We start from the raw sequence: 26,006 nt of genomic DNA, 5'->3' as shown, positions 1-26,006 counted from the left end.
AAAAAATTATTAAGAAAAACATCTTTCATAAAAGATTGCTAAGTATCTTGACACGCAGAGTGCATGGAGGCAAAGACCTTCTCTTGTATGGGAACACTGGAGAGAAGGCTTTTCAATTTCTAATCATGATGTTACAGAAAGAATGTAACTTTGAGTATTTCATGAGTTCTTAGTGTTTCTTAAACTTTTTTGAGTGGATGTGTCAGCACCTGCTAGTAGATGTAAAATAAGGAGCCATTTCTAGGAGCTGTGTGTGTATGGAGATGAAGCACATGGGTTCATACAGGCTTTCAGCTGACATACCAGGCAGTGACATGTCACGTCATGGATCAGCCACATCGTGTTACATGATTTCAAGCTAACAGAACACAACGGAAGTTCCATAGTGACAAACACAACCCAACATGACATATCCATGGCAAAATTGTCATAAAAAGCTTCTTAAAGTTGAATTTCAGGGGTACATTTATTCATCTCCAAAATGCTCCAGAGAAAACTGTGAAGCAGTGTACCGGAAAAGGGACTAATGTAGTGACAGAATTACTAAAGCAGCTTTAATTCAGTGTACAATTAGGAAGAAAACATATGTATATAACAATTCTGGAGAGTATTTTTGTTTTGTTGGTTTCTTGTGAATTTCTTTCTTTCCAAAGGTAGCACTCTCAGGGCTATGGTCATTCCAGGTCAGTGATTGTTTTTATCTTTAGCCATGCTAAGAGCTGTATAGACTTCAGGTTACAGCTGTAAGTTAATGTATTTTGAATTTAGCTGTTAGTTGCCTCAGTAAATCTTGAGTCCTTCTAGTACAAACTCTGTTGTTTTTTCTGCTTTACTTGTGGATCAGAATGACCCCCTTTTTGCCTGTTTCCAATATTCTTAGTCTTATCTGAAATTATCTTCTTCCCCTTTCTGGGTACTCCTATCCTAGTTTCTGATGTCCACTGAAAATAGAGTTCGCAGTTAAAACTCTGGAATGAATTAATTCATCTCTGTTTGCTTATTACTCGTAATAAATGTGCAGATAGCCTGTGCTTTCAACTTTCTGTATAAAAGGCACAGACGTAACTTGGGGTCAGGCAAATTCAACACATACATTTGGCTAGGAAATGCATGTCAAGTTGCATTTTGTTCATGATATCAGAAGTTAAAATAGTGTCACATGACTGTTTGCCCACTATGTTTCATGTCTGGATTTACAGTTCTTAATTTCACAGCCTTAGAAATATGAATTTCGCTACACAAAATGAGTTCTTCTGGTGAACTGCAGCTCATAGGCAGAATGATGTGGTGGTGTAACACCCAGGAGCCTCACTACTTTACCAAACAACTAAAGTTCATTGGGGCTAGCAGGTGAGGAAGACAACAGCCGCATCACTTTGGCTAGCCTAAGCGAGAAAATAGCACATATATTCAGAGACCTGCAGAGCAGAACAAACTGAGTAGATACTTTCTCTTCTGCCTTCATTTTAAAATGAGCAAGATGCTCCCGGAGTCAGGAGTGGTGACGCCTAATTTCATCTGTTTTGTCTCACAATGTTTATACTCTGGCTGGAGATGTAGAATACCTGTCTCCAGGAGATCCCCTGGTGTCTGTTAAAGTGTGAGTAAGCATTGGAGTCTTCTCCTGAGGGGAGATGCTTAGAGCATCCCCCTACCCTACCCCACTGTCCCTCTACACAAATGATGTGGAATCTTTGAGGACTTCATCAAACCTGATGGAGATTGGCCAGTGCACCCAAAATGTCTATAGAGATGAAGATTGCCAAACATGCATACATGCACACAGACCTCACGTGCCCGACTCACACACATGTGCGCACACAGACTAATTTTGAGGCTAAAAATAATCTCACATTTGGACAGCTCTCAGGGGTTTTACCAGCAATGACTTCTTAAATTTCAAGTGGATGCAGTATGTCTTGCTATTGCTTTTCCTATACTGTTCTTCACCCCCAAATGATTACAGTTCGGTACTGGGTGGAAGGATTCCCATGATAGAATCATTTGGGACTCACTTTGTAAATTGCTCTGGGCTCAAAGGGAGGAAAATAATGCTATATAAATACATGTTATTACTGGTGAAGCGATAAAATTATCTTATGCTTACCAAGTATCCTAGTGTCTTGTCTTGATCGTAATTAACTGGTGACATACACGTTGAGTCAGTGCTCTACGATTTGTGCCCAGGATAAGTCACAAAAATATAGCAGCTTTAGTATGGGAAAAAAAAGATGAAGGGGGCTTTTTTTTTCCCCTCCCTTTTTTTCTTCTGGATAAGATATAAAAACTGCCCAGAGCTGGCCCTGTTCAGAAATAGTGAATCAGCCTCTTGGAATTTTTTTTTAAGATGTCAACTCCCCTCTCATATGCTTCTGTGAAGACAAAGAATGTCTTAACATCTGTATTGAAGTCATCATTAAAATAAAAGGAGATCTGTAGACATCAGATATAAATCATCAAGAAATAGCTTGTGGGTAACCTTTGACACAATTGAAGCTACCTGAAATGAGCTAGGGCTGGATTCATTGCCTTTAGTGAAGCCAGTAGGTAGACTAAAGGTCTCCTCTCTCTCTCCCTCTCTCTTTCCATCTCTTACAGTGTTAGCTTCTGGGAGGTGAATGTGTTCTGGCTGAGTGATGGAAATGCATTTGGATGTGTTCTTAAATAGACATTTGTTTTATGTCTGAAAAGAATAGGCCAGTCTTAACAGTGTGATGCTGGGGCTATTTGAAAGGTATTTTTTAAGGCAGTTGTCTTCTTTCAGCTTTACAAAAACTATTTTAACCAATTGTTCAGGCTTGAGGAACAGCATGGAATATCTATTGTGTAATGCATGTTCCCCAGAATTAACAGGAAAATAGTAGATAAAAATCTGCCTAATTTTACATAATAGATTTTTGGCATTCTTGTGATCTGACTTCAAATTCACGCTGAGTTTCTGCAGTATAACAGAAATACTAGTTTGCAGTTGTTAATTTTAATTTCTAAGATGCTAGGTTTTAAAAGGAGCTGAAAGTGTTCAGCATCTCATGGGGACAAACTATGAGTCTTACTAATGAATCCAGCAATTAGTGGTTCATTGTGCCTGCCAGCAATTTGGCCCCGGTACTGGTCCTGATGGTGATTTCATTTTTGCTGGTGTGAATCAGGAATAGGATCTGAAGTCTATTCACCAAGGGGGGCTGAATACTTCTTCAACACTGTTCTGCTTGTAATCTGCATTCAGTACTGACAGCAGCAAATAAAAGAAAGGAACTATAATATATTTCAATTTTAATTATTATTATTACTGTTGGTTAATATGTTCATTAGGTTAATTATATAATATCAATAATACTTATTAAACTTAAAGGATTGTAAATGGTGGTGTCCCCATGCAGTTAGCTAAACATATGTGTGATATATGCTCACTTTGCATATAAGAAACCCTTTTCATAGATTAAAGTATATATTTTCTCCAATTTTGTAAGTAGAGAATTGAGACGAAAAAAGGTGGCCCTTTACTCTCTGTAGCCATTTGCACTTGTGCTAAACACTAAAATTTATATTTGGTAATATTTTATCATAACTTTGCAAAGATATCAGTGACTGTGCAGAAGAAGACTAGATAGTGAGTGACTCATTCAAGTTCACAGAGAAAGTTTGTTGGAAAGTCAGGAACTGAACCAGAATCTCCTTGGCATGACCCAAGGAATCAGCTATAAATAAAGGCATGACCGTGGCATTGGAAAAAGAACGACCCTTCCCAACAGGTGTACTCTCAAGTAGTTAACCCCATGTATGTAATTATGAGTGGGGTATAAATATTAAGCAAATTCTTTTTCTATGCATGCAGTACTCAATGATGGAGCATGTGTTTGCTTTGAACATTCCCTACAGTACGTTAAATTCCCTCCAGTTTCTGGAACTGCTGATTAGATTTCATCTTACTGCTAAAAGGAGGTGAAATGAAAAAATACCCAGCAAGACAGAGTGGTAAAATCATTTTGATTTTAGTGATCTGTGATGTTGTTAATAGCACGCAAGCATTAAAGACGGACGAGTTTTGTGTTGATAGTTTCCCTTTGAAAAGCTATTAGTTGGAAAAACAAATTGTCAAGCAGGTCATATCTACAGTTGCAAAACATATATTGACATTTTTCTTACAGTTGTATGTATCTATAAATAAAAACAGTGCATGTTATCTTGCACTACTTATTTGTAGTGCTGCATACATTGCTGCTTCTCTTTGTGTAAAATATACCTAGACTACAGAGAGGTATCCAAGTCAGAGAAAGCACAGGTGGTATTTGAAAAGGAATTTCTTAGCCCACTTCCAGTTGTCCAAGCTGTTTGAAATCTCTTTTCTTTCAAGCTCTTTTGACTTCTTTCTTCTAGAGTTTTCAACAGCTGGGTTTTTTTGGTTTTGTTTTGTCTTTTTTCCCCCCTGAATCTTAGAATCCATGCAGCATCTTTGCTTCTCCTGCCTGACCACAGCAGGCGGAGGGGTCTGTTGCTAATTTGTTTTGATACGGTACGCTTTGGTCTGTATTCTTTTTGAAATTAATTCCTTTTGCAGGTGTGGGGTTAGAGGTTGTGGTGTGCTCCCAGCGAAGGTGTCATCCACCACAGAGAGGAGGTGGGAGGCTTTGATCAGTGTGGCTTCTGTTTTCTTGTTGTTCATTTAAAATGTACCAGTTTGTAATGCTGTTTGGCTTTGCAGGTCCTTGTTTTATTTCCTTCCAAGTCCTTCCCCATCCTTTCAGGTTTTGTTGTTTTCATTGCTGTTCTTTCTGCTTAACATTTACTGGGGATTATTCGTTGGAAGGTGGTGACTCCAAGTTCTATTTAGGCAGCAAACAAAATCCAGTCTAATGTCTGTTTCTGTTTTTTAAACAGCCTTGTTATGGGTGGGAGAGTGCATTATTGAAGACGTGACATCACATGTTTAGACTTCTGGGTTTTATTGGCACAGAATTATGTAGCAGGGATTTAAAAATAAAGATCTAACCAAGACCCAAGCTACAAGGCGTCATGCTTCAGGGCACAACCACTCCAGTTTCTACCCAGCACTAGTTCAGGAATACATGCCACAGATCAAACTGACAACTATCTACTTTTTCTTGCAACTTCTTTTGAGGCAGATGGACATTTTGGGAGGTTCAGTACAGTATCAAAAAAACTCCAAAACATTGGTCTGAATAAGGGTGGCAATTGCTCTGCTCTTCCTTATGACTTGGCTGTTTAATCACTGTGTGAGATGAGGCAAATCATTAGGCCACTTTGTGCCTTATTCTTCCCATTTGTAAAATAAGGCAAAAGCTGTCAGAGTAATTATGAGCTTTAATTAATTAATATTCCTATGGTACCCTGGAGAAGTTGTTGTTTTCCCTCTTGCACTTTACTACTTGCCATGTATTTCAGTGGGGGCAGTTTGGAAGAAGCATTCTTTCGAGGAAGAATTCTTTCTCCTCCTGTCCCCCACAATTTTGTGATCCTCTCTAATGATTTTTACCTCTTGTAATGTGATTTGCATGGTTAAAAGCATGAAAAATCAGCTGTTGTCTTTCCCTGAAGATCTGCAGTATCTGCGTCAATCCCTGCTGACCTGTGCCTAAGTCACTCTTCCTGCTTAGCAGCTGACTTGAGCCTTCTTAGAGAAGTGCTTCATTAATATCATTATACCAAATAAATAGGTACAGCAGTGATGTGAGAAATACAGCTGAACAATAATTATTAGAAGCAAAAAGCTAACAACAAGAGCTGAGTTTAGCATAGAGTATGGACTAGCAGAATCCCAAGTGGACAGTCTCTCTGCACTGGCTCATGTTGTATCTTGACTCGACACGAACCCTTCTCATTTCAGGCCAAACCTGGCAGGATTTGCTCAGAACAAGCTTTGCTGAAGGTTTTTTTGTAAATGAGGCTACTGGGTTAAATTTTCACTCACTCAGAGATGCAGAGTGAGAAGGAGCTTTTTCATTATGAGGTGCAAGCAAATGCTAAAAGCTCTTTGTTCCTGCAATTTGGTTTCATGCTGTACTGAAAATCCACATACTGGGTCCTAAGCAGTGTGATGAGCAACTCTCACTTCTGCTTGTTTCAGTCTAACAGAAGAGCAAATGCCCAAACAGCAAAGTAACAGCAATAGCAGTAAGTCAGTTACTTTTGTATGGATGAAAATCAATGTTTGAAGTTCGGATCTGAGGTGGGATAAGCATCCATAAGTCATCAGGTTTCTCTAGAGGTTGATGTGACTGAAAACTCATAATCAAGCAAAAATAGCCTAGAAATCTCATACCAGCCACTTTCCCCAAACACATTGTGCTATTTGTGGACATTAACAGGAGACTTCACAAGGATGGTGAGTGTTTTGGCAGTCCAAATCCAGCCAGGAGCTGCAAGTATGGTTTGGAGGATGCTTCTCTGAGGATTTGAGAAACTAAATTAATGAATTTTGGGTAAACATGTACCAGTCTGCTCATTTTGCTAAGCTGCATGTCCTGGTGTATTCCATTGGCCCAACAGCCTGCCTTGAGCTCCATGAGACCCCAAAGTGCCAGGTCCCAGTGCAGCACTTGTCTTTCCTGAAGAGTTTTAAAGAGTTGCTTTTAGCATTCTGTGTGCAGAGTTCTGACCAGTTGCTACACAAAATTAAGGCCTTTGCCCCAGGTTGTCATTGGATGTAGACTTCGAAGATGTAGCTCTCTCCACAGACACTGCTTTTAGGCTGCCCTGCAGCTGAAACAGCACACACTCTCCCATGTCTGAGGTATCCGGAGGACTAAAATGATCCTACGCTTGTTTGGCATTTGGTCCTCTGTTACTTCATCATCTGTATTCTGTGGCTCATAGAATAGAGCGATAGTACAGAGTAAGCACTGTGCATCGGATAAAAAGGTTGTAGGGAGGAGGGGAAGGCATCCAACTCCTAGGGCCTTCGGTGTATATAGACAGGTTGTTTTGCATGCTTCTCTTTTGTTCTTCCTATATCTGTTTGTGAATCCTGCATACAACTGCAGGAAACAACAGTGCTAAATACAAAGGGAAAACCACCCAGCAGCTCTCTTGTTTTAATGTGGCATGTGGACTGGACAAAATCAAAGCTCGGGGTTTCCAGGACAGCAAATTAGTCTTCGTAATTGCTGACTTCTTTCCTGGCAGCTAGGCTTCCTGTAAAGAAAAATGAAAGGGGAAGAAATTAGGGATATTTCTGAGAGGACAAAGTCCCCACAGAATATCTTCACTGAGAGCCCGTAACATTGTAAAAAAAGGACTTGGAAAAAATCCTGTCTGTCACTGGTACTACAAAACAGATTAAGTTGGTGTGTTCCTGCACCACTTTTCCCCATGAACAGGAATGGAGACTGTGCAAGAATACTCCAAGTGTATAAATCAGCATCTGGGGGTAATTTATTCCTTGAGCAGTCCCCCAAAAGAAGCAGATGAGAGAACAAAAAGAATTTGTCACAAATGTAAGGCAGCTCAGTTTCCCCCTTTGTTTTGAGTCCCATGAATAAGAGTATTCCAGCACTATCAGTAAAGACAGGAAGTACTAACTTTGGTTGGGTAACATGTGCTGAGCCCAGAAAGTGTCTACGTTGTGAGAGCAACACATTCAGGACAAGATACTCAGCAAAGCAACAGCATAAAAAAATCTGCTCTGGGTATAGAGGGAAATGCAGGCTGAGACATTTCTGCAACTATCTGTCACAGAAGGAAAAGTCTCTGCACTTTGCAGGATCAGAAAGAAAGAAGACAGTTCTTCCTAGTATTTGCCCTCTGCCTTGTCTTTGGTGCCTTTTCTTTTCCTTTCTGACAAGAGTCCAGTTGTGCCTTCTGCTTTTGGCACTGAAACTCATGGACAAGAGTAGGATAAACTGACTTCTCTGAACCTGAAGAATAATTCTGTTGTGTTTATTATCGTATTATAGCCAAGATGCCTGTTTATAAGTCTCCATCTCTTTTTCTATGTAGTTAGAGAAATTTCCACCTTTGCAGGAAGGGGCACATTATTCTTAATCAAAACTTGAGAATGTGGCAGGAGGAGGTACAGCTGCAGATGAGCATTATCTAATTCACCCATCCTGTCATGTGAGCATCCCTGCTTAATTTAATACAATTATTTCATCAGTGAGGATAATATCAGCAGCATGATTCATTTATACAACATGTTTCACAACTGCCTTTACCTCTCAGCTTCTTATTATCACTACTGATAATTTCACCATGAGTGGCTTCAGAGGAAGGGGAGGGGATGTGAAGGAAGCTGCCGGTGTCTTTATGTGAGTGTGTGGACACCTGTAGGCTTGAGGGACAGTGATGCTGAAGGATTTTCTTTACATATATGCTGTTGCACCTCTGTTTCTAATGCATTTTGGTTAGACATTATTGGATGAGCAAGAGACTGAATGGATAAGCCACTGACTGGCTGTATTGTTCAGTGGGCAACAATAGCGTCATTGTCTTCTGCCCCAGACATGCCAGTAAGTGCTCCATATTTTGCATTTCTGTTGCAATGAAGATCTCCACGAAACAGAACCAGGGTGGGGGAATGAGGCTTTGTTTCTGGTGAGGTGGTAAAGGCATTCTTTTAGAAACCCCCTCTCCGGCTTCTTATTTCTAACTCATTTGGCTGTAATTTGTACTGTCAAGGTCATTTAAATAGGCAGCAAGATGTGGCGAATATGTTCCCAGAGGTCATGAAAAGCCTCTTTAGTAGAGCATGCTAGGCTGTGCTTATGCCAGGTCATTTAAGCACATTTGTGTTGCCAGTCAGATGATACAGAGTAGTTCATGATTTTGTAATAAACCGTGCAGCCTGGACCTTCAGCGTGTGCCACAGTGGGATACAGCACTTGGATTTAAACGAAGTACAGTATTTCAGTAACTGTATTTTAATAGTATAGTAATCTTTAAAATACGTGAAAAGAAGTGAGATTATGAAATCCAAATGAATCGTCTGGGTTCTTCCACACTACCACCCTTTTTTTCTTTCTCTGAGACTGGTTCATTCATCTGGGCTATCAGTCTTTTATTCAGCTCTTGGTGTTGAAATAGTGCCATTTTTAATAAATGGTTTAGAGAGATTCTCAAAATCAGATTTTATTCCCTTCTTTTTCCATATCCATTCTCCATAGAGATAAATTAACCTTTTATGTTAGGAGGATGTAAATAGAGACAGCATGATTGAAAGATGAGAAAAGACAGCATTTCAGCCAACTACTTGCAACATTGGTGACTGTGAGTCAGAATTCCTGGGTCTGTCTGAAACTCTGCCCGCTACGTTACTGTATGGCTGTGACCAGATCCTTTCCTTTTCTCTCTTTCATTTTTTCCTTCCATATTAATAAGCACTTTGTGTTTACCTAGCATTTTACCTTTTCAAAGGGCCGTACAAACCTTATGAAAGCAGTGTGATGCACACTGAACTTATCAGCGGTATTTCTGTTTAAATGTTGCTTGTCAGGCACTTCTATTTGGACATTTCCAATGTCCGATGCTTAAATACAAAAGCTCGAAGTTATACGAATCCAGGTTGAGTGAAGCTACAAAATACAGCTCTTGAGTACCTTGTTTACCCCCCAAATTCTGGTGTAGGTGAAAGGTTGTTCTTTCTTCCCTCATATGTCTAGGGATCAACGAGGAAAGAAATCTAGAGCAAATCAAGGATTTAAAGTTCCCCGAGCTCCAAAGTTTTGGTTAATGACAGTCTTCCAATCCTGGGAAGCAAACCACCAGCTCTCCCTAAAATAGCAACTATTCTGACACTGCTGTGATACAGGGGATGGGAATCTACCAATGCTTTGCTTTTGCTGTGGGTACTTCATTTTATTAGCTCTCCGTTGTGTGTTTTTGCTTATGCTTTATTCTCTACATTTACTTTTTTTGTGTGTGTTTTATTTTGTTAGACAAATGAGCTACTTTAAAGGAAGCATTTCATAACCTTTAATCAAGATCATATTTTACTTTAATCATACCCGTGTTTATATTATTATAAGCCTTTTGGGTCTTAACGTCCTCTGGTCTAAGCATTAATCGTTTTGGCTGATATATAAATAAATGTTTGACTGTTTAATTCTTTGAAAAACATAGGCTTGAAAAAAAAACCTTATCAATGGCATCTTAGAATAACTGCATGTCAAAAAAAGGCAAGGACCAATCAATACTGAGCTTTCTTTAATAAAAACAAAGTGCAGGGTGTAGTTCTAGATTCTGTGATCCCACTGTATCAAATCGAATCTTCTGGCCGTTGAAAGATACCATCTACCTGGAGTGAACATGCTACATCTATTTTGTTCTTTTTATTACTCTTATTTGCCCTAGCTGTCATGCTGCACTTATACACAGTCTTGATATAACTGAAAGTGAAGCCTGCTAATCTATAATGTGACAGAATGTTAGCTGGGAGATTTTATAGTTAAAAATAAAGGTAGGCCAACACCTAATTTTTCTTGTGGTTACGCAGGTGCAAATCAATAATGAAGACAGTACAGTTCTTGATTTAAACTGGAAGAGTAGAGAATTTTGAATTTATGTCTGCAGATAGGAATAAGAGTAAAATAGCTCACTGAGTATACGAGTGAAGATCCTAACAGTCCTCTTCACACTTAACACAACTGTATATTATTACCTGTCTCCCAGATGTTTTTTAGACTCCCATGGAATAAATCAGTGTAGTTCCACTGTGGTAAGGGAAGTTGCTTAAAGTATTATCAACTCATGATCCAACATAGGATTTCTAAACTCTCTGATAGAATTTTTAATGTATTTGACTTCCAGTGAAGATTTGAGGATGCTCTTTGAAATGACAGAAGTAAAAATGTTACGAAGACCAAACAGTGAAGTAATATCATTTTGTAAATACATAAAATAGCTGAAAATTGTTTACTTATCCTCCTTTATGAGAACCAAGCTTCTGTGACCTCTGATTAATTTACCATTAGCCTGAACACACAATGAAAGTGAATGAAGGGGCAATTTGGAATGACATTTATCAGCTCTGGAACTGTCGACTTCTATTATTTCCACAAGGCCTTATACTTCTTGGCTTCAGAGAAGGCTGTGCTGACTTGAATGAAGAAGAGCATTCTTACTACGAAGAATAGTTACAGTGCAGACAGCTTCATTGCTGGATGCCTACAATGGAAAAAAACACCTCCCACATTTCTAACTTGCCTTAAATGAGACCAAAGCCACTGTTCTGTAGTGGACTTGCACAAGACCTTGCCTTCACACCAGGCTAAAAAAAGGCAAAAGAAGAACTGAGAAAAGGGAGAAGGAGCGAGAGAAGGGAAGGAAATAAAATTTATAGGGACAGGATAGCCGAGGGATTGAGTTAAAAGGACAAGACTGAAAAAAAACCTTTCAGCACAAGGATGTGCAGGTTGGAATCCAAGCTGACTTTGCAGCGAGTGAGAGCCATTCCCATCAGGGACAGGTTGCTGCTCTGTATGAACTGAAGTGCTGCTCTCAGTCAGATGTCCAGTGGCCAGAGAGCACACTGCAGCTTTTACTACCATATCTGATACTAATCAGCCCCTTTTGTTGAGACTTACAACAGAGGTCAATAATTGAATATACATGGAAACTAATACCTCTTAGATTGAACCAAAACAAGTCTGTGGGCAGGTTTGCATTGCTTCTGATACTGGCTTCCAAATAGATGACTTTGCTCTTCAGGGATCCTTGTCTGGCACAGGGTCACTGTGTTTGCTTGGTTCGTTGGCTAGTTTGTACTTGCACTTTTATGCAACTATCTCAATATTGATTTTACAGCATTATAGTTGCACTGTTGTGGGATTTTTTTTTTTATTTGAAATTGTTGGAACAGCAGAGAAAGTCCCCTTCCATTTGGCTAATATGTTAATCTGTTTTATTTGAATGCAGATGGATTTGTATTTCTGTAAAAGTAACAAATACCTCCTTTTTGACATAAAATGTCAAATTCTGGTTGAACTGGGTGATGTTTATAACCCAGAGGCTTAAGTCTCCTAGAAGGTCAACAGAACTCTGCCTTCTAAGTGCCTAAGTCATTTCTGAGAATACAGAATATGGGCTCTTAAGCCCATTCTATGCACTGATTTTTTTCCCCTTTATTTTATGCACAAGTTACATCTAGGACAGCTTAAATACGGCTTTAAGGATGACAGCTTTGTCCACACTGTCCCTGATACCTTTGTTTGCTAAGCTGTGATTTATTTTTAACCATGACTATTACAAAAGTGTAGAAATAATCTAATATAACACAAGTGCTTCGCTCAGAGCTTGCTTCTTTAAGGCAATGGAAAAGTTATATGACAGTGCATTGCAGAATTGTCCTGTGTTTGGAGACGTACATCTACATCATACTTCCACAAGCGATAGGCACCTATAAAACTCCTTCTTTACTGCAGCACACCACCCTCTGTGGAAAAGAATCAGTATTATATGATAGTAGTTATAGATACCTTAGTGGTAACAGTAAAGCACTCAAACATTATGAGTCTAATTCCAGTCAGCTTTGCATTGCTGTAAGTCAGGAATAATTCTATAAAAGTGAATTTACTTACAACTTCGGGAGATCAGAATCAGCCTCTTCAGTGCCTAGAGCTGAAACCCAGTTGTGTGATGTAACACTTCCAGTAGCTAAAGAATGGCTTTCCTAAGTCACAGTATCAGAGGAAAGCTAGGCTTATATGTGATGGTTGGATCTAATACCATATCCATTAGTTCTGGTTATTTAAATGTCAGTTAAAATGACTTCTAAAATATCCCCCTTGCTGAAAAGCTTTTTCTCCCTTCCCTGTTTTTTTTTCCTTATTGTACTTTATTTTGGTCAAACAAAAATAAATGACTTAGAATTTTAATGTGTTTTATAGTGCTGTCTGTTACTCTGTGTAATCAAGCCAGGTTTAGGAATAATTCCAGTTACCCTGCAAAAAATGTAACCCAATTTTTCTATTTTTGCATAATAATAATTACTGAAATCTTGAAGTCCAGCTCTGCAGAAGATGAAAAAATCTAGGGGTTTATGGGGAATTATCCAGGTTATTGTTTCAAATTTTGTGGAAAGAAAGGGCAGGTTCCTCCTGCTCTCTTGTTGTGGTGGAAGAGAAGTATTTATTTCCTATGATATTTTTGTGCTTGGAATTCTAAGCCTGGGAAGTTAAGAGAAAGCACAAATCAAAAAAAAAAAAAAAAAGAAAAACCACAAAAAAGGAAACAAAAACCCCAAAATACCAACAAAAAACCCCAACTGAAGACCCATTCACTCAAAAATGTTTGCCCAGTTCAGGTGGTGGTGGTTGAATTTTAAGTGAAAATGCTCTTCAGTTCTTACTTAATTCATCCATATCAAGTTTAAAATAAAATTAAAAAAATATAACTGTAAAAATGCTCTTCATTTTCAACATAGAAGCATGTATCTTGTTGATGTGAATAATTTCTTTAGAGACAATTCCTACATATAAAGTGCAAATGGAGGATGTTCTCTGATCATGTCATGCTAATTTTCCAGTTTATCAGTCATCTCAGTTCCACACTGGAATGACAAGATGGTATCACATTTGATCTTAATATATATCATACAACCTTTCGGGTTTAGAAGTTCGTATGAGCTGAAAACAACTGTCTTTACTTGGATAGTGTTGTGCCAACAGCAGTTTTTTTAATAACGTTCTTTTGTCTTCTTCTCGTTGTAGGATGAAGTGGCTCAGCCTCTGAACCTTTCATCCAAACCCAAGACATCTGATGGCAAGTCTCCCACATCACCCACTTCTCCTCATATGCCAACTCTGAGAATAAATAGTGGGGCCAGTTCAATAAAATCCTCCGTGCCAGCAACATTAGCTAGTCCTTCAGCCAGAGCTAACACAATAGGTAAGCTCAGTTTCGTTTGTCCCTCCTTATAACGATTAATAGATGTTATTGGAAAGTGGGCATTTATTAGCCAGTGCCAGTCAGTGGTGTTGTATGAGCTGTCACGGGTTGACCATAATACTACATTTGTTGATGTCAGTACAGAAACTCCCACAGACTTACCATTTCAGGAGGAGTATCTTAACTTTTACAGACTCAGAAGACAAAGACCTGTGCTATTTCAGATACTGATTTATCAATAAATGTTAATAAATGTTGTTTGCTTAATGGCATACATTAAAGACAGCGACCTGTCTAATGGAGGGTATTAAAGACCCATGATACTGTACTATGTCATCTAAATGTGATGGATAAACTTTAGAGAAATTCCGTTTAAGTTAAAAGTCTACATATGCAAATACATCTTTGCAAAATTACAGGTTTAATCCTTAGTCTGCTGAAAAGCTGCATGAAGCATTATTTTACCTTGGTTTAATAAGCAAACAATCACCAGGTTCATTCAAAAAAACAACTTTAATGTTATATCTTGCAAAAAGTCTTGACTGGTTGTTTTTAACATTGTTCCACAAAATAATGTTAATTCTTCCTCCTGTCAAAATTACCTCTTTGCCTAAAGACCATCTAAATAATAACAGTTCTAGTGGTGATTTTACAAGTCTGATGTGTTAAAGGGACTGTTCTTTGTGTGTGTAAGTAAAATGTGTACACACCCCATTCTTCACCCTTCTAACTGAAACATTTTATTCCATGAAGTGACTAAATACAACCAGAATTAAGATTTCAGGATGTAAATCAAGCTCTGTTTCGGGAATTAAGTAGATTGTTGTACCTTTGCTACCATGTGTCTTGTTGCTCCTAAAACATCTCCTGCTGGCCACTTGCAGAGATGGCACAAAGAACAAAAGAAGCCATAGGTCAAACCTATCAGAAGCTGTTCCAGTGATATCTCAGTGCTACGTAGTAAAAATTTTTTGTGTCTCTATGGGTCTCTCCCAAGCATATTCCACCAGGAAGACCTAGAGTTATGTCCAATGTTCAAAACAGATCTAGCTCCCACTATATTACTCTTCCACTGTGTGTACGTGATTATTGGTAGTGTTGATGGTTGCATATATCAGACAGAGAATATGCTTCTATGCCCTTTAGAAAAGAAAAAAACTTTATTTTGTATGACATGTTACAATTATAAAAATATTTAAGTATCACGTTGTTAATTGTTAATGCATGTATTATTATTAGCCCTACACTCTCTAACTGTGGTAGGTAATAATGTATTTCATCTTTAATTTGCTTGGCCCTACTGCTCTCCATGTACAATGCATCAAGTTTCAATTTTTTCACATTAATTTTTTTGTTCCTAATAGAGTGAGCATCACATTTAGATGTGGAGTTAAGCATCTGACCTGCATCTGAATGGCAGGACATCTCTTGTTCTCTTCTTGCCAATCTTCTTTCCCTACACACCTGATATTTTTGATAGGTTTGAGACCCCCCCAGTTTACTTCTTTTAACAAAATGCAGATTTTTGAAACACTGTACCTGTAATGAGTGATAATGTAATTGGATAAAAGCTGTGAGGATGAATGGAGCTTTAAAGGTCATTCTTGTAAGAAGAATTAATGTGTTATACTATTAATAAACCATGGAAAACTGTGGAGCAAAAGATAACATACTTAAGTTATTGTTAATGACATAGAGTTCACTGCTGTATATCTCTCAGCTACAAATATAGAAAGTGACTTTTTGAGGTTGCTGAGCAGTATCGCTGTGCATACTGTGTATATGTAAGATAAGCAGTCTTTAAGTGTGGTGCAGGAGCTGGACAGACACAGCCTACTTCTAACAAAGGCCTGTCCTTTAATGGAGAACTAAAAGAATGAAAGGCTTGTGAACACTCTACAGAGTCTTTTCCTGCTAACTGCTAGGCCAGATCCAACCAAAGTTACAGCAAATAAAACTCATTACCATGTTAAAACCGTTTGGTGATCTTAAAAAAGTGTGCATGCATTTTGAAGTCACCCTCCAGTAGGAGCTACGCCACAAAAATATGTTGATAGCATTTTTAGCAAAGGGACTAAGGTCCCTAAAAATGCTAGAGAAACTGGATCACTTCTTTTTTTCTTGAGAGATGGGTCCTTCCAGGAAAGGTCAGTGGGAAACATACAGTCATTTGCCAGGCAGTTACTTCCACCATTTGAATGATTAGGGCTGTCACTACAAGACACAAGTTGTCTGTCCTAGGTGTGCACAGCCCACCTTGCTGGGATGCAGTTGAGCTGTCATTTTTCACTGCCACTAACTTCAAATTAAAACCATTCTCCGAAAGCAGTTCTTCAGGCTGCTGAGTTCCTGTGGCATGGAGAAATGCTCATGTATTGTTCAGTTGTCTTTGGAGGACATAAACTTAGAGCCTTCTGTGATTAACAGTATAGCTGCATTCAGGCATACAGATGCGTAGTCCTTTTCTAGAGCTATCCTTATAGCTTATAAATTATGCTACAGACTGAGCAGTCACAAATGTCGTGGCTTCATATATGACTTTAAATCCAAGCATTTCTTTTTGGGAACAGGCATATGTCCGTGTACTAAAAACAGAAACAACTTCTCTCTGCCCTTTGCCATTATCTTCAACATCTCTATGCTAGTTTGGCAATCCTTGTAACTAAGTGCATTTTATGTAATGCAGTTTCCCTCTCTGTCAATAATTCACCACCTACCCTAAACAACAATAATTTACATTCAACTCGCTTCTATATTAATCATTTCCCTGCACACCAGCATCTTGGCAGCTACTGAAAAACATAAGGAGTGCTTGCTTTTATTCACTGTCATGTGCCAAACTGTCTCAAAGATAGCAGTATTCAGGAAAAGCCAAATAGTCTGGAGAAGTGCATGAATTCCAGTTCCTAGGCAAATTCAGCTGTATTGCAGATTGAAAGTATTATACCTAGCCTAATCAAGAGCACAACCAGCAGTAATACTACTGTTTTGTTTGTTTATTTGTTTGCTTCCTTTTTAATTTATTCTGACTACATGCAAGCTTGATCAGTAATAGATGCAAAGTGGGGAAGAAACCAAGCAAGTTGATAAGATGGAGGTAAAAAAAAAAAATTCAGCTGGTAGCACTGTGCTGGTGCAGGTTATATCCTTTCCTATGCTGGGAAAGCTGGAATTACTGGAATTCCATTGGCTGGGAATTACTGAACTGGGTCATTTGATAAAAGCAGTGTGGATCAAGTTATTTTATATAAAACTCTCAGGGTTCCTGGGTATTTAGCCAAAAGCTAACTGTTAGTACAAGTAACAGCTCACAAACTGCACAGAAACTTTTCTTTCTAGTTCTTGCGCGCCAAGGAAGATGGGGCTACCAGTCACATTCTGTCTGCAGTCTAAAAAAACCAACAATAAAAACCCAAACCAAACTAAAATCATGACAGCAGCACAGCACTGAACTAATCTGACATCAGCTTCTTCCCCTGAAATGTTTTAAGCAGCAAGACAATGTCCTACGTTTTTTGGCAATCAGCGGATCAGATAGAAGAGTCTAGCAATACAACAAGGATGTGTAATCTGACATGATTAGACAAGGCTCTTTAGGAACAGAACATTCATAATTGAGACAAAGAAAGAGTATTAATAACACTTTCCTAACACGGCAGTTAGCCATTTTATATTTCCTTTCTTTAATCTTAGTGTTTTTCAACAAATCATGGGATTTAATAGCGTGTTTTGGCAGATTAGAGGATTTATGGCCCAGATGTTTTTTGTTCTAAAAATGGATTAGGATGTAAAGTTTGCTGGAATCCATGGAACATGTTGAGGCAAGCCGGTCATTTTGTGTGTGATTAGTGCCTGCCTTCTGTCTCACAGTCCCTCCATCTGTCACAATTCACCAATGGATCTGGTTAGATTTAGCCTCATGTCACAAACAGAAGTCCCTTTTCTGGGCAATTTCATATTACAGATTCATTTTATGCCGTTTTTATGCCCTAGTTAAAAGACAGAAAGAAGTGTGTGCGTGTGTGTGGGGATGTGGAGAGGGGGAGGGAAATTGATAGATATTAGCCTCTCCTTTAATGTTTGAAAAATAGACTGGGACGTGGAGTCTCCCATCAGTATTCTATCCTGCAAATCACATGCAGATCATAATAAGTATAATCTACAGTACGCTAAAGGAAAAAAATGGCAAAGTGTCACATTTAAAATTAAATAGTATTAGCTGTGCCGGTGATGCTTGTAACATTTTAAAAGGAAATAATTCAGTGACTACTAAGGCTAAGCCCTAGGCTGTGAATTTGCAGCAAAACAGTGGACATTTGACCTACTATTAGCAACATGAATAGGAGTGGGAATGTAGGTCCGTGTAGCTGTGGTTTCTTATACATTTCTGAATGACAGGTGGTGGTGGGGAGAGTTCAGTGGATGAGGTTTCTCTTCCCAGCCATTATGCGTTTCATATCTATAGCAAACCACCGCCACCTGTGGTTTATTTTAATGTATTCACAAGTTTTAAGAAGGGGAAGAATGAATTGGTCTATTTTTAAGAGTTTGGGATTGCTGGCATGATCAAAGCTTCCCCTAACTCTTCTCTGGTTACATCCTGCTGCATACAAACCACAGGGCTAACCTCTGCAGCGTCAGGGAAATACTGAAACTAATGGAATCAAATATCAGGACGATGACTTTGGCACTGAGGTTTCTCTTGCTTTTTATCCAGGTGGCTCTATCATAACAAGAACAGAATTAAAAAGCACGGGCGGGTTTCTGGGCATTACCTTTTAACTCCTTCTCATTAATAATGATAAACTATTGGTGCATTTCATCGATGAAAGCTAAAGTGTTTTCTTGTAACTTTCTTTTTTTAAGATGTCCTTTCTTCTATCATATCGTCAGGTTATTTAAATGACCATGATGCTGTTACCAAGGCAATCCAAGAGGCCCGACAGATGAAGGAGCAACTTCGGAGGGAACAACAGGTGCTGGATGGAAAGGTGGCGGTTGTGAATAGCCTGGGTCTCAATAACTGCAGGACAGAAAAGGTGAGTTTCCGAGACTCCCTTTGCAAAGGGTCAGAGATTGCATTTGGCTATCCCTACAGATACATAGGTTCTTTCTCTTTTTTTTCACCCCCTTTTTCTTGCTCTATTTAGTTCTTCCCCATTTTTAAACAGAATAGTTGCTTCTTTCAAAAAAAAGTGAAAAGTAAAATGAAAACCACAACCAAAAGATGACATGAGAGAGGGACCTGGAGACCCTTGGGGGAGAGTGGGGAGAAGGCAGAGATAGTTAAAGCCCTCACAAGAACTTTGAAGGCCACTAATTCTCTGTTCCAGCCTGTCAACGTGTATTATGAGAAGGTGATCTTGGAAATCTCTGGGTCTAAGTGGAAATCTTGCTTTATGGAAATGCTTACATGTGTTTGTGAGATGAGCTGGATTTGAAAATATTCAAGCTTCTTTAGGAACATAAGCTTTGCTGATACTCAGGCTCAGCTTCTGGGTATTTAGCCTTGTGAGGTTGTCATATATGATATTTTGTGACCATTGCAATGTAGCACTGTCATGTCACGTTAGATGACTTAAAAAAATTGAAAAAATGGAGAATTGACAACACAAACTGCACCAAATATTTGCAGTGAAACTTAGAGGCAGCAGTACGTATGGGCCTTACCACCTTCCGCTTTTGAACTGGCCTGTGAAGCTGTGCTGTAACAAAATATCGACAAAGCGAATATTCTCTAGTAAAATTTGTATGTACTGTAACCATCGTGTATGTCAAAGAGGTTGTGATTTGCTGCTTTTCTCTGAAAATACCTGATGTCTTTCTATGCACTGCCCTGGCTTATGGAGGATAAATAGATCTGCCAGTCCTTGCTGCCGTATTTATAGTGGCTGTCCTTATAATATTGCTGCCTAAGATATACATCCAAACTCTTGTGTGCCTGTTAATGTCACATGCTTAGCAAGATTTTTTCCTGAATTCCTCTCCTTCCCTGCAATATTTTCTGAGGTGATACAGCCTTCATCGTGAAGTACAACAAAGATGATGGTTGTTGCATTTGGTGTAAACGGAGTTTTATTGAAACCACTTCTAGTGGCTTTTCACTGTAAGGCCTTGTGTGAATCACTGAGATAGGCAGAGAAATAGAATGAACAAAAATGATCAGCTATTTCGCAGAAACTTGAAAGTCAGTCATCCTAGGAAGCTTGTGAGTCAAACAATATTGTCCAGAATGAGCAGATTGCTAATTTGGATAGCTTTCCATTTTCCCTGTTTCTAGATGGAGTTTGATCAATAAGCTGTGAGAAGCCAGCAGTCTGGGTAATGAATGCTAAATGTACATGTGAGTCTCTCTCTACTGTACTTTTTTCATCAGCCTGTCCTGGGTGTAAGTGATGTAGGAATTACTCCCAATTTCATGCACTTTCTTGAGAGGAAGAGGAAGGAGAAAAGAGGTCGGTGTAATAGGTATCTGGCAGTACATACAATCTGTCTTAGAAGAGTAAGAGCGCTGGTATGGGGAGAGAGAAAGAGAGGGATGGAGCATGTTTACAGCATTTCACATAGAAGAGTACCAGAAGGGAAAAGGGAAAAGCAGAGTGTCAGATATAAGAAGAAGTGATCACAAGCACAAAGGAATTTATATTCAAATATTTAAGCATTCTTGAAAGGATGCTTGGAGCAGAAATTTCTTTTCTCTGCTCCCCATGTAGAAATGACTTTAACACTCAGCCAGATGCTAATGCAAAGTGACTCAAGCTATTCCTTGCAAGCATAGCTAAATTGCCGTTATTTGTTAAGCGCATTGAATTCAGCTGTGGATACAGCAGTTGGTTGCATTCAGAAAGCATCTGTACCCTTTTTTTCCTTTTTTTTTTTTTTTTAATCCTCCAAAGCAGAGACAACTCTACCTATCTCCCCCCTCTCCTCCCTTGTGCTGGCTGGGAATTGTCAAGTGACAACCGACCAAATCCTTTTGGACAGGAAGCCTTCATCCTGAGTTCTATATATTTGCAAAGCAGGCCTTGTGGTTAGATCAGGAAGCCCATTAAAAGCACTTTGATGGTATGGAAATTCATCTTCATGAAGCACCCAGGCCCCTAAGCAGCATGCTGTTTAGCTGTGGTTACAGATCAGTCATTCACATCGGAGGGCAGTAATTGTGCTGACGGCTTGTTCGGCAATGGAAGTACATAAAATAATCCCAGGCCCTCCACCATGGCATTGCGAGTTAATCTTCTTTAATACAGATCAGCTGTTGTTCTAACACATGACTTTATGCTGGCTCTGGTGACTCTGCACAGCCTTTTGATTAAGTAACAGGAGTGGAACCATCTGCATTCACTTTATTCTGTTCCTTTCCTATTGTTGGGATTCTCCTTACCCCTTCTGTTTTCACTTCTCACCCTCAACCCCAGTTGAAGTTTATTTTCCTCTCTAATTCATGCCTCCTGGTGAGCTCTTGGAGGGCAGAGAGGAGTTCTTTTACAAGGTAGCAGGAAGAAAAAATTGTTTGCTCAATTGAAAATTTTTCTAAAGCAACTGTAGGGTTTGGGGTTTTTGATACAATAAAGGCCAAAAGTTTATTGAGGCGCACTGATTTATTTTATTTTATTCTATTTTATTTTATTCTATTTTCATTTTATTTTAGTGGAGACAGGAAAGGACAGAACTGGTTAAGTCTTAGCTCCCCGAGACTGTAATGGCTTTTGAGTTGCTGGGGTGACCACTTTTTAACTTATAGGGTCTCCTGAGCTGTCTCTTGCATTTGACCCAACAGAGGAAAAGACATAGGCTGTAAAGTTTCAGTACTTGTTCTCCTTTCCCGTATATGCTCTAAGCTGTCCACTGACTAGCCAGCTGTGATGTTCAGATCCAGACAAACACACCAGCTTCTCTTAAAGTTTGTCTCTGTTTGATCTAGAACTTTGAAGTTTTCTCTCTTATTAAGAGCAAGATTTGAGAGGAAGGCAAGTGTTGCCATTTTGAATTAAATTTCAGTCTGGTTTTCCCTGTTTTCAAGGGAAAGAAAAAGAGATACTGGGGAAGGTAGGTAAGGAGAAAGAGAGTGCTGCAGTGTTACCACTGAGGGTTTCCCTTCAGAAGCTCAGGGTCCCACCGGGGGACTTAGAGGCAGCCCCCTGAACTTCTGGGACGTTATGTTTGCTCGCTGATTGCTTCCTGACAGGGAGATTTTGAGGTGGGGGTTGGAATTGAAAGAGGGTTAGCCTCAAGTAGCTGTGTGTCCATGGGCATATTCATGCTTAGAAATGTACATTATGTCCCTAGTTGCGCACAGAAGAAAGACTCTCCTTCCTGTAGAGTGATCACAGTCTTTATGGGCAACCAACACTCATCTGGGGCTATCCCAAATTTTCCTCCCTTCTTCGCTCCAGTGGCTAGTGTAGTTACGGAGACCTACGATTCTCTGAGACCTGTTGAGTTTTTTTGTTGCGTGAGTTACTGCTTCAGCCTGCCAGTGAAGGTGGGCTCTCGGCACTTCTGAACACGTACGTTAGACTCTTGGAGGGATTTATCTGCCAGGGGTAGCTGGGCAGGCTCGGGGCTTGAAATCACCTTTGTGAATCTCTGTTGAAGCTCTTGGGGCTTTTCTCCACAAATGTACATGACCTGTTATCTGGCTTGTGTTCCCAGATGGGTTGATCCCTGTGGACAGCCAGACCTGCCAGCTGTAAGGCAGTAGTCAGACAGGAATTTTGTGGAATTGGAGAGAAACTGTGTAAAAGGAGTCATAAATAAGAAAAGATTTCAAAAAATGGCTAGGATGATTTGGGTGAGTCATTTTATGGGCATCCAACTTGGACCATCTTGAGGGATTTGATTTTCAGAGGATTACAGTAAAAACTATGAGCATCATGATGAACATGGATTTTACTAAAACCTATTTTAATTGCAAATGCAATAAAACATATTTTTACATTACTTTTCTTGGAAACATTTCCATGTATAAATGAGAAGTGTATGTATGTTTTTCTGTTTTCTTGGAAACCCAGGAGCATAGTTTTATTTGTAATTGTCATCTACAGTTAATTATAGCTTGATATGTACTATACATAAACAATGCTACCTTTTGTACATGTAACTTAGAGTGCAGATTGTCATCTAGTGCAAACACCACGATGGGCAACATCAGCAAGTGGACTCTGGTCTGTTTGTTCGGCCCCAAAACTGCCTGTTCCTCTGCAAAGGAGATGTACACAAACACAAAGAGCCAGCATGTGTGTGCATGCATGCAGGCCTACAGTGCACTCTGAAAGACATACACAGCACAAACATGCACGGAGCTAGCCAGTGATTTTCTGACTGTAGCCAGATTCAAACGTTTGTGTATGTACTGTGTGCAGTTCTGGGCTTCCCAGTTCAAGAAAGATAAGGAGCTACTGGAGAGAGTCCAGCAGAGGGCTACAAAGATGATCAGAGGCCTGGAGCATCTCTCCTGTGAGAGGAGGCTGAGGGAGCTGGGCCTGTTTAGCCTGGAGAAGAGAAGACAGAGGGATCTCATCAATGCTTACAAATACCTTAGGGGCAGGTGCTGAGAGGATGGGGCCAGACTGTTCTCAGTGGTGCCCAGTGACAGGACAAGGGGCAACGGGCACAAACTGAAACATGGGAAATTCCATCTGAATATGAGGAAAAACTTCTTTACTTTGAGGGTGACAGAGCACTGGAACAGGCTGCCCAGGGAGGTTGTGGAGTCTCCTTCTCTGGAGATATTCAAAACGCGCCTGGACACGACCCTGTGCAACCTGCTCTAGGTGAACCTGCTTTGGCAGGGGGTTGTGCTAGATGATCTCCAGAGGTCTCTTCCAATCCAACCATTCTGCGATTCTGTGATTCTGTACCCTGGTAACTGTAAAAAAGGAGGAAGGGGGCACACAAGCAGGTCTTTGAGCATGTGTCTGCATACACTGGTACAAACGCAGGTACTGGTTTCCACCTGCTGCTCAAGGTGCTGGCGGCTGGGTCAGTTGTGTAAGTGTATGCAGTCACACAAGCATTTCAGACATGTACAGATGCCTTCACGCTCGTAGCACGCTCTGGGGTGAGTGCATCTGAATACGTCTGCCTCCTGTGTTGAAGTGTTTCGTAACCTGTGATACAAGTTCTCCCTATTATCGCTTGGAGTGTGTCCTTTTAAAAGACTCTGACATGTACTTGTCTGCTGAGCTGTAACTAAAGAGCTATTTGTAACAATATTTATTCCAGCATTGTAAGCAGGAGCCTTATTTATTACTCACGCTTATGGCACACTGGGTTCAGGATGCCTTTCCTCCCATTCCCACCCACCCCTCCTCCCACCATCCTCCCCACTCCCACCCCCACCTCTCCCTCTTCCCCTTAAGAGAGTGCCAAACATGAAATGACAGTGACCAATGTTGACTTAATGTGGATGTTTAATAATGAAAAAAGTGTGTCAGTTCCTGTGTTAGTTACAAATGGCAGTAAGTATATCGGGTGGCAGCCCTGTAATAATTTTACATCCATCATTCCTTCCTGATGCCTCGCTGGCTGCCTGATGGATGGGGATAGCAGTGTTAACTCTTAAGAAACTGCTGTGATCTGCTGAGCTGAAATGAATTCTGTCCCTGCTCTCCCCTCAGGCAGGAGTGGGATATTAAGAATCTCAACACCACAGATCCTGCTGTCTTTGAGAAATAAAACACTGGGGCTCACTTTACTAAAGGCATAAGGAGGAGCTGATTTAACACATGGGATTTAAATTTTTCTTGCAGTAGAGAATTTACTTCAATAACATTTTTTTTCTTCCCCTAATGGTTAAATTTGAACCAGAAAGTCGAGAAAAAAAAAGGAGAAGAGCAGGGAGAAGAGGAGGGTTGGTAAAACAGAATCTAACCCCATGCTTGCTACAGACACTGGCAGTCTGTGGGTCAGACGAGAGTGAATAAGTTGTGATGACTGAAACGGGGAAGAACAGGACCTGGAGCAAGCCAGGCTTCCCAAACAGGAGAAATCCACTGGAAATAAGTCCAGAGGTGCAGTACTAACATCATAAACCAAATCACTTTGTAAGAGTTAAAACCTGCCCATTTTCGTAATCTCCATAGTATTTTACTGGAAAAATACTTTAGTGTTCCCAGTGACTAGCCCAGAGGCTATGTTACCCACAGACATTACATACACATACGCTTATCCTTGCAAGTTCAGCAGACTGCTAATGTATATGTCCTGTAATTTGTAGCCCACTGTATTCCTCACTGGCCTGTAAAACACTACGAAAGATGATTGGTGTAATATTTTTGTTCTCTTCTCGCAGTGTGAGCAAACATCCTTCTGTTTGGAATAATTATTATACAATGTGGGGACCAGGGAGTATCTTGCAGCCAATGAACTGTTACAGTCCCACAACACAGAAGTTAACTTATTATCCTAACAACTGTATGTCCCCTTTTCACTACCCTCTTCCTCATTTTGTCTTACTGAGGTTCTTTGCCAGCAGAAATTCTTGTATGCGGGTTGCAGTTCTCTTTGTTAATGCTATCAACACAGAGCAGACAGTTTTCAAAAAGCGTGACAAGAAGGCGAGCAGGTATTACGTCATCACCCATCCATCACCCTGTATGTCAGCCTTTCAGTAAGTCCCATCAGCAGGCTCAACGGGTTCACTCATGTTCCAGGAGTCCTCTATTCAACAGGGCTACTGTATCCATTGTAATTTCTCCTGAAACTTCTCTCAAATTTAATTAAAAACACATGTCAAATTTGCACACTGCAAAGATCAAAATTGTTTTTGCCCAGCGCTGGTAACTAAGCATTAAACGTTTTGATTTGCTTCAGCTGAAAGTTTATTCCTTTTTCCTTTTCTTCCCCTCCCCCTTCATTTTTTTTGCCATTTGCTTTGTGGAGCTTGTGTATATTTATATTTACAGCCTCTGCATTTAATGGCCACATGCCTTATTTTCACAGATGGCCAGTGGAGGACTTCCCCTCCCCCCTTTCTTTGGGTAAAGCCTGCCTTTGGTTTTGGTACTTTTGTCACAGTGCCACTACTCTCAGTTAGCAAGTGCCTATGCATGGGAGGGATACTGCAATGAGGATTTCTTTATTCCCCCCAAGGACTTTAGCTCTTTATTTTAAAATGCTTTTTTTATTCCCAGATTGACCATCATCTTTTAAATGCCTGGATA

General features: G+C 39.8%; 1 protein-coding gene across 5 annotated transcripts in view; it reads left to right on the top strand.

Moving 5' to 3' along the window:
• Positions 1 to 26,006, top strand: part of SOX5 (SRY-box transcription factor 5) — a 488,455-nt gene that overhangs the window by 436,607 nt on the left and 25,842 nt on the right. For all 5 annotated transcript variants that reach the window (XM_068401092.1, XM_068401094.1, XM_068401093.1 and 2 more), the window contains 2 exons: positions 13,662 to 13,839; positions 18,733 to 18,878. In XM_068401092.1, the coding sequence (XP_068257193.1) occupies positions 13,662 to 13,839; positions 18,733 to 18,878 (324 nt within the window). The remainder of the gene's footprint in view (positions 1 to 13,661; positions 13,840 to 18,732; positions 18,879 to 26,006) is intronic.

The sequence above is a fragment of the Nyctibius grandis genome, chromosome 5 (genome assembly GCF_013368605.1).
Source record: "Nyctibius grandis isolate bNycGra1 chromosome 5, bNycGra1.pri, whole genome shotgun sequence".
Lineage (NCBI taxonomy): Eukaryota > Metazoa > Chordata > Aves > Nyctibiiformes > Nyctibiidae > Nyctibius > Nyctibius grandis.
Note: the sequence above shows the minus strand (reverse complement) of the source record. Positions and strands in the feature narration are given on the sequence as shown.